The sequence below is a fragment of the Poeciliopsis prolifica genome, unplaced genomic scaffold (genome assembly GCF_027474105.1).
Source record: "Poeciliopsis prolifica strain line A6 unplaced genomic scaffold, Auburn_PproV2 SCAFFOLD006, whole genome shotgun sequence".
NCBI lineage: Eukaryota > Metazoa > Chordata > Actinopteri > Cyprinodontiformes > Poeciliidae > Poeciliopsis > Poeciliopsis prolifica.
Window position 1 is genome coordinate 18,402,215 of NW_026562381.1, and position 10,000 is coordinate 18,412,214.

The 10,000-nt window shown below is 40.4% G+C and overlaps 1 protein-coding gene across 1 annotated transcript in view; it reads left to right on the forward strand.

The window, feature by feature from the left end:
• LOC129360397 (slit homolog 3 protein-like) overlaps window positions 1-10,000 on the forward strand; it is a 189,794-nt gene that overhangs the window by 96,262 nt on the left and 83,532 nt on the right. Inside the window, 1 exon segment of the mRNA XM_055030585.1 lies at window positions 9,637-9,708. Within this exon segment, the coding sequence (XP_054886560.1) occupies window positions 9,637-9,708 (72 nt within the window).

The following is a 10,000-nucleotide window of genomic DNA, read 5'->3' on the forward strand; positions in this document are numbered from 1 at the left end:
CACACGCACACACACACACACACACAGCTCACACACACACACACACGCACACACACACACACACAGCTCACACACACACACACACAGCTCACACACACACACACATGCACACACACACACACACAGCTCACACACACACACACACACACAGCTCACACACACACGCACACACACACACACACACAGCTCACACACACATGCACACACACACACACACACAGATCTCACACACACACACACACACACACACAGCTCACACACACACACACACACACACACACACACACACACACACACACACACAGCTCACACACGCCTGCAGTCTAATCTGCTGATTTTCTCCTCAGGAAGACGAAACGCTTCGCTCAGCTCCTCCGTCTCTTCCCAGAATGCTTTGCTTCTCTCCGTTTCCTGCCGGCTTTCAGTTCGATGTTCCTCGTAGTTCTGCCCCCCGGCCCGGTTCTGTTCTGAACTTTAAATGTTTCCAGGTCCAGTTAATCACTCGGTTCTGATAGGTTATTTAGTTGAGTTTTTGTTTAATTCAGTTTTACAGTGTTTGCTCTTTTTAATGAGTTACTGTTAGTTAGATATTTTTAGTTTTTAGTTTTGGTTTATTTTTATTTGCAGAACTCAAAAGAGTTCAAAGTCTTGTGATTATGAATATATTTCTTATTAATTCTCAACAGAAGAAACTTTTCAATAAATGAATTTGGTTGTTGTTGAACAAACTTTCACTGTCACCATTTTGCAGTGCTGCAATTGGCAGACTTGGTGTTTTATTTTAACCCTCCTGTTGTCCTCTGCTCATGTCGACCGAGGACAAGCCCTTAAAAAATTTGTTTTTCAATTGCAGCTGCATACAGAAACTTTAATCTAACAGTCCTGCATCAGAACTACGGTGTGCACAACTCAGGGGGAAGTTTAGGCTCAAGCAATTCAAATGTGAACTTTACAAAAGAAATAAAGATAACCAAACCCAGGCCTCAGGTCAGACTGACCGGAAGACTAAGGAAATTACAGCTGGACAGGCAAACAGTATGGAATGGCATCACTGATCTCCGTAAAACTGATATCTTTTCAAATTTCCCCCCCCTCCTGTTGCCCTCGGGTTGACATGACCCGAGGACAAGCCCTTATAAAACATTTTTTTAATTGCAACTGCATACAGAAACTTGAAATCTAACAGTCCTGAATCAGACCTACAGTGTTCACAACTCAGATGGAATTTTCTGCTGGAGCAATTCAAATGTGAACTTGACGAAAAAAATAAGAACAACCTCCTCTTGTCTTCGGGTCAAAATGACCCGAAGACAACAGGAGGGTTAATCATCTATCATTAGTCTTCTGAAATTATTGGAAATAATTAATGCTGCATTTATTTTAGACACTTGTATATTAAAATGACCATCTTATAGTTTTAAGCTAATATTCTTTACTTGAGCAGAAATGCAAAAACTGAACCAGTTTCAGTTCAGCTGAAAGAAACTTAAAAGTAGTAGAAGAATAAAGAAACAATGAGGAGCTTTTGAAAGCGTTGAGGTTTCATTTTATGCTGAATCTGTTCTTTCCACTCTTTATTCTTTTTATTTTTATTCATAAATGTTGTAAAACTGAAAGCATCTGCATTGATCAATCGATCAGAGAAATCTACCATCAGAAGCCAGAACTGGACCGTTCCTCTGAACTGATTCTCAAATACTGAAAAATTTTATTTTATTTTTCAGATTCTTAAAATCCAGTTTAGAAATCAGAAAAATAAAAAAAAGATTTATAATATTGATAACTGAACATCGACCGGTTCAGTTGATCTCCTTTCCAGCAGTCTGCTCTTATCTGTGTTTTATTTATTCACCCTTCCCTTCATCTATTTTTCACCTCCTTTTAATCCAGATTCCTCCCTCCGTTTATCTCTCCTCCTTATGTTGAGCTTAACGTCCTTTCTTCATCTTGCACTCCTCCAGGTTTTATTGGCTCCATAAATGTCCCTAAGAGGCTCCGGTATCAGAGCTGGTCCAGTAGTGCTTAGTCCGGCGGATGGCGATTCAGATGTGAAAACACATTAAACCAAAATGGCCTCTGTGGCTTTAAAGTGAATTAGACAATAACAAATGACCAGCAGGGCGACTTAACCTCTACAACTATTCCTTCTCTTCCTCCTGATGAGTAACTCATCTGAATTTGCTGGATGTGTTTCAGGCAGAGGGCCAGAAAAGCTTTTATCCATAAAGGCCCATGGACAGAGAATTGCATTAAGCTGTCCAATTTAATTACGGTATCGACCAAACATAATAGATACTTACAGGCTCCTGAAGAGCGATAGGCTGGAGGGCCGAACAACGCGCTCCCAAAAACGCACACACACTGTCCATTTATAATGCTGATGCAGGGCTGGAGCCCAGCGCCGCGCATGTCTGCCGAGGTGTGTGTGTCCGCTGAGGTGTGTGTGTGTCCGCCGAGGTGTGTGTGTGTCTGCCGAGGTGTGTGTGTCCGCCGAGGTGTGTGTGTGTCCGCCGAGGTGTGTGTGTGTCCGCCGAGGTGTGTGTGTGTCCGCCGAGGTGTGTGTGTGTCCGCCGAGGTGTGTGTGTGTCCGCCGAGGTGTGTGTGTGTCCCCGAGGTGTGTGTGTGTCTGCCGAGGTGTGTGTGTCTGCCGAGGTGTGTGTGTGTCCGCCGAGGTGTGTGTGTCTGCCGAGGTGTGTGTGTGTCCGCCGAGGTGTGTGTGTCTGAGAAATGAGTGAGGAAGCCCCAGGAGAGCTGTTTTAGAAGCTTAGCTGGAGTTTGATGCTACAGCTCCCAGATGACTTCTCTGCAAACATAAGAAATCGTCAAACACATACACACACACACACACACACACAAACACGCACGCACACAAACACACACAGACACACAAACAAACACACACACACAAACACACACACATGCATATTTATATCCATATTACAACTTTACATGGACTTCCATTCATTTTACTGATGATCGGGTTCAAAACTAACCCAAACATTTTCAACACTTTCTGCAGCTTTAACTATTACTAGCATAGACACATTGACCAGCATTGGTTTGGCTGCTAAGTTGTCATCATCATGCTAAATCTTAAATGTACGCCTTTGCTACTAATTATTAATAATACAACTAACCAAGATCCAAAGTTTCACATTTCATTTGAAAAAGTTTTAGTTCAAAAAATACTGAGAAAGAAAAAAGTAGGTCAGTTATGCTGGCTTGACTTCGACCATCTTAACATGTAGGTAAGCTGCAGTTGCCATTAAAGTAAGGTGACACACACCAACTCTGACTGATCATCAGTACAGCAGATATTTAAATTAGCTAATCAAGTTATATCTTTTTATTTAATGATTGTTAATAATAGCAAAACATCAGGCCTGAAAACATAAAACTAAAAGATTGAATGTTCTGCTCTTTATGTGGAAATTGGTTTTTTTGAAGTTGGTGTTCTCTTATATGTAACCCCCAGTCTTCAGGTAACTGGAGCTGTTGTCAGTCGGTTGATAGATAGAAAGATCGCTTTATTTTTTCCCCTGCAGGTAAAACTGCACAAAGATGATGTAAATGGTTAGATTTCATTTTGTTAACAGAACAGTTCTACCACCGCAGCATGGCTGTGGATGAATGTCCAGATGGAAACAATAAAATTCAACATTCCTATCGTTAACCAAACCTAATTTAAATCTTAAAACCAGGTTTTGGTTCTCATTGGTCCTCAGAAAGTGGTATATCTGCCAAACACAGTCTCAAATAGGTTAACTAAACAAGTACATGCACATACACACACTTAGCTACATTTAGCTAGAAGTGCTGTCCCACTGCAGCCAGCCAGGCTGTCAAGCCTCCATCCACCATGATCAATATAGGGGGCAATATTTTATTCATACAGCGCCCACTTAATTAAATCACTGGGAACGGGGGAGGGGAGGTCTGTGGCGGTGGGGGTGCAGGGCGCCAGAGCAAGGGCACCGAGGCAAAGGAGTGATGAAGAACAGCAAAGACATGAAGGAGAAGATGAGAAACTGAGGCCATTCAGTTTTTCCTCCATTAATGCATCACTGCAACATGGAGGTCAAATCTAAAGGTCATCCTGCTCTAATGGGGGGGAGTATTTGGCTTTGCAGCAACATTTTCCATTTATTTAAAAAAAAAGACAGTTATTCTGTTAGTGAGACGGAGAGCTCTTAGGAGGATCAGAACAAAATGGCTACAGTGTATCCAACAGAGAGCAAAACATTACGACCACCAGTCGAACATGGCCGCTTTGCTTTACGTCTACTGCAGCAGCCGCACCCCTAACACACGCACGCTCACACTGCTGCAGAAGCTCTGTCTGCACTGATGAAGATTCTCTCACATCAGCTAGCTAAATAGAGCAGCACTGCTCTATTTAGCTAGCTGAAGTCTTTCCAGTATGGATACAAGCATAAACAGTTGCATGCTAACCTTTCAGGTTGGATTGTTTCCATATATCCCCATCAGCCACTTAAATTTTAGTATGATGGCCATTTTCAAGATGGCTGCCATGGTGGAGCCTTTTTAACGAATTATTACCATAAAATGTTTCACATTTTCATGACTGGATGATATGGATAATTGATTTGGATAATTGTCAAGATTGGTCATCCATCTTTAAAGTGACAAAAGACAGTCATCTTAATGGTTAGCATTAGCTTCTGCTAATTTTTTATGTTCTCAGTCGTTCACTGAATATTCTGCTCATTTTTAAACATGGTTAGCAGTTTATTGTTAGCATCTGCTAATTTTTGGATGTGATTGAGAGTTTAGCGTTAGCTTCCTCTGATTTTTTTTATGTTCTTAGTTGTTTTTAGCATAAGTTTTCCGCTAATCTTTTAATATGCTTAGCTGCTTAGTGCTAGCTTCCACTAATTTATTTTAAGTGTTTGTCAGATTATCATTGGCATAGCTAAGATTTTGTTGTAGTCGATTACTGGTTAGTGAAGTTAACGTTTTGGTTAGCTGTGGCAATAGTTACTGCAGCTTTTAGAGCAAATATATATATTTTCCTTAACCTGAAAAAGGTTGTAAAGATGAAGAACACATAATTTCAGTTGTTTAAAACATGTAGGCTATGAATTGACAGAGGTTTTATGACGCAGAAATCTAAAAACAGAAACAGCTGATCGTTTTTGCGTTCCATCCTGAAATGCTGTTCTGCTTGCCAGGAGAAAAATACTTTTAGTTCAGAACATTTGGCATAAAAAGAAAAGGAGAGTTGTTGCTTGACAGCTCAATACCACAGTCATGCTGTTTGCAACTCAGTGCCAGCTCTGGGTAATATATATCCCTGCAGTTTGTTGGCAGCCATCGGCATCATTCAAGTGGAGTGGATCCGTAGCCAAGCAGTGGTTCTGATGGGAAGCTTCCAGTTTCACATGCGTGGAGCTATACGTTCGTGACGTTGCCAGGATGCAGATCTGATGGGATAAAAGTTTTCCCAGAACAAATGAAGTTTGGAGGAAAAGCTTCCAGTGTTTATCCCCAGTTCACATTCCAGCATAAAACCAGTTTTCAGGCTGAGAATGTGGTTACTGTCCCGCTCCTGTTTCATCTAAAACCCTGTGAGTGGTTTTGACGTCAAAACAGGAAATACAATATTTATATTAAACTGATGTTCTTCTTATGCTGTAGTAGAAGACCAGCTGTAGGTCCAAACGGTAGAAAGCGGAAAGTTCTGAATGGCGCTCAGCAGTCCGAACACCTGCAGCATGACTTTGGTTTCACCCTCCAGCGGAGTGCCTTAAAACCTGGAGAATATGAACTAGCCAGCAGTCAATATTTATTACTCTCTTTATGGGACAATATTAAATACTGTAACAGCCCCCAGGGGGGGCAAGCGAGAGCCAGACACGGGGAGAGAAAGTGATGAAGCTGTAGATGGATGGAGGAAGTGAGAGAGATGATGTAACGCTCTGAGTTCTGACGAGGAAACGCTGAAACGTCCATCAGTCTTCTTGGAGCCCGAGATGAGTCAAAGACCTAAAAAAAGACTCAAACCAAAAGACTCAAACAAAAAAGACTCAAACCAAAAGACTCAAACAAAAAAGACCTAAACCAAAAGACTCAAACCAAAAGACTCAAACAAAAAGACTCACACTAGGGCTGTTGTAAACGAATATTTTAGTAAACGAGTAATCTATCAATTATTCTTACGATTAATCAGGTGATCGGATAAAAAACAGATCAAATAAAATATCAACTGTTTTTCATTTTTCCTACCAGCTGCTTGAATTTCAAGATTCAAGCAGCTGGCCATATTGGACATTTTTCAAAATGCCTACCATTTTTTAGACTTTCAAACCAATTATTGTAATGAAATGTTCCTCATTGTCAGGACCTGGATGAACTTTATGTCAGATTGTATGGTTTCTTCTTTGGTCATCATATTTATACAAACATAAAGTGGTAAAATGTAGCAAAGTCAGCAACTGAGGACTTTCCTGTTAGTGCGTCTCACACCAGAGAAGAAGCTAAAGCTAGCTTAATGCTTCTGCTAATTTTTTATACATTTGGAGTAGTTTCTGTAATTATTTTATGTCATTAGGAGTTTATTGTTAACTTGTACGCAATTTTTGTAATTAGCAGTTTAGCATCAGAGTAGCAAATTTCTTTGTGTCCAGGTTTTATAGCGGTGATAGCTTCTGCTAATTTTTTGTGTTTAATGTTAGCAGAGCTCAGAATCTAGTTTAGAAAATTAGCGGTTTGTGACGCTAGCTATTTGGTTCGTTGAGCCCACACTGTCTGTATCTACTGCTTATTGAATGCAGTTTTTTACCATTACACCTGTAGAAAATAAGCAGCCTTCTCTGTCGTCCCTATAGTTTTAATCACTATAAGGTTAAACTTTTCCAGGAACCAGAATTTGGTGAAACAAACTTTGAACTATCATCTCTTTCTTCATATTTCAAAGTTTCTCTTATGGTTTCTAGTTTTTCTTTTTAATTTTGTCGATAATAAAGAGTGTTGAATTTTATTTGTTATGGCCTCAGATATGTAACAGTAAATTTATTACTATTATTTCAGTGATTTTTGTGAGCAGATCTTTTTTATATACTGATTTATCCTCATTTTTTAGTTTTTTAATAAAACGTTGGCTGCATTTCTGTTTGGACCACCCAGATTTCTCAGAATCAGACCCAGCTCTGCAGGAGGGAATAAAGTTTTCAACCCCCAGCAGCAGCATGAAGGGAGGAGCAGTGAGACAGTCACTTAAAGACAAACTGTCTCATCACAGCTTTTATTTCACTTTTTCTTCTGCCAAAACAAAGAACAAATAGATGGTAAACAAACAGTAAAATATATTATCTCTGAAATGCCGGTAATAAATTACTTTTTAATGCTCCCTCCTCCATTTATTTTTCATCTACTTGTTTATCTCACTGCTGCAAACAGATGAAAATTACAGAAAAGTTTGTTCTGGTTCTGAAGCTGCTAAAGTGGAAGCAGATGGGCTGATGGGCTGGAAGAGGAAGACATGGAAACTAGAAGCGCAAACAGCGGATATTCCCCGGTTCTGCTGCGCATTCAAACATCATAACTGCGTCATCTCGGCTGCACCAGCATCTCAGCCTGAAGCAAGCAGAACGGGTCAGAAACTGGATCAAAACCCAGATTAGAACCTGAGTCAGAAAGTGGATCATAAACCGGGTCAGAACAATGAGCTAAGCAGCTCCTTCAGAATTACAACAGATTTAACCAAAACTAGCAGCCATGAAGCCAAAACCGAGGTTCTGGTTCTTCTCAGCTGAGTCAGCTTGCTGCTTCTCTGCATCTGATTGGCTGTAAAAGAACTATCCTCAAACTCTGACACAAAGAGTCATGTTAATGTGAAATTATTCCTAGTTTTCAATTGTTTTTACACAAAAATCTCGAAAGTGACATCCTGAAATAGTATTATGGACTAAAATGGTCTAGTCGAAGTTTCAGATGTTCTCCATCCAGCCTTATGAAGACCTGTAGAAAGATGCTCTATAAATTATCGATTCTGCACCACTTTGTATTCATCTGTCCCATATGTAGAAATGCACTGTACAACATTTGCTTGGGGTTTGAATTTATGAAAGAGAGACTTTGTGTCTCCAATATCGTGTAAACAAAGATTTTTAGGTCAGCACTTAAAAAGGAGAAAAAAACAGGAGTTGGAAATATTTCCCAGAATCCTTAGCTGCAGGTTTTTGAAAGTGTTACTTTGTGTGTTAATAAGGCAAATATTTATATTATTACATCTGTCAGTGTCCAGTGGCTGAGAAAAACATCAGCTCGCATTGTGTAACTCACATGTGTCAAACTCAAGGCCCGGGGGCCAAATCCGGCCCCCTGTAGCTTTTTATGTGGCCCTCTACAGTGTAGACTAAACACTAAGTGTGATTAAATATTATATTATCAATCATATCAATACAGTTTTTATCTGTTTACTGCCAATTTATATCAATCCCTTCAGTTTCTTGAGAATTTAATTGATGTGTGATTATAGTCCATGATTTATACAGCGAGTAAATAAACAGTCGCATTTATTATTAGTTCCTGAAGAGACTGAAAAGATCTTCAATAATATGATGTAATTTTAAGAATTCATTGACATATTAACAGTTTGTGAACAGGTTTTATCAACAGATTCTGGCACAACTGGCCCTTTAAGAGCCTTCATGATCTTAATTTGGCCCAAAACGAAAACGAGTTTGACACACCTGGTTTAACTGATCAAACTAAATATTTGCGATCAGAATTCGGTTTGCGTGGCTATCTTCATTTCTACAGCCTAACCCCTAATCGTAACCAAAACTCAATTCACACTTTAATCTTAAATCTGACCCCTGACCCAAAAACAGATATTCCCCTTGAGGGGTCCAGGCTTCTGTCCCACAAGGAGCAGCGAGTCCTCACAGAGTAGAATCTGTCAGGAACATGGTCCCCACAAGATTTAGAAACAAACACACACACACACACACACACACATATCGGCTGAATTTCCTTTTGTCTTTGAAGGTTTTTGGTCCAAATTGTTTCACTGATTATAAATGTCATGCCATCCTTTGTTGTGAGGTAGAGTGTGTGTGTGTGTGTGTGTGTGTGTGTGTGTGTGTGTGTGTGTGTGTGCGTCTGTGTGTGTGTGCGTGTATTTTCACTGTGTGTGTGTGTGTGCGTGTATTTTCACTGTGTGTGTGTGTGCGTCTTTGTGTGTGTGCGTCTTTGTGTGTGTGCATGCGTGTATTTTCACTGTGTGTGTGTGTGCGTCTTTGTGTGTGTGCGTCTTTGTGTGTGTGCATGCGTGTATTTTCACTGTGTGTGTGTGTGTGTGTGTGCGTGTATTTTCACTGTGTGGGTGTGTGTGTGCGTCTTTGTGTGTGTGCGTCTTTGTGTGTGTGCATGCGTGTATTTTCACTGTGTGTGTGTGTGTGTGTGTGTGCGTGTATTTTCACTGTGTGGGTGTGTGTGTGCGTCTTTGTGTGTGTGCGTCTTTGTGTGTGTGCATGCGTGTATTTTCACTGTGTGTGTGTGTGTGTGTGTGTGCGTGTATTTTCACTGTGTGGGTGTGTGTGTGCGTCTTTGTGTGTGTGTGTGAGAGAGACAGAGATCATGTGACTGATGTTCTCCTCGTCTCGTCTGCAGGGATCTCAGTGAGAATCAGATCCAGGCCGTTCCACGGAAAGCCTTCAGAGGAATCACCAATGTGAAGAACCTGTGAGTAGATCTGCTCTTCCTCTCCTCTTCCTCTTTACACTCCTCTTCCTCCTCTGCTTTACACTGCATTGGGTCAGAACCGGAACCAGTTCAGGCTGTTTCATCATCCTGAAGATATCTTTTGTTTTCTTGTGTCCTAATGCAGGATTTATCGTATCGTTGATGAGATAAATTATTATTCCTGTCTTAATAAATTTAAGTTTAACACAAAACTCCTTATTGTCGGAAATTTTAGTTTTTAGTATTTTCTCCACTGTTTGTTGAAAAAAGCATCAATAAACTTGAAGATATG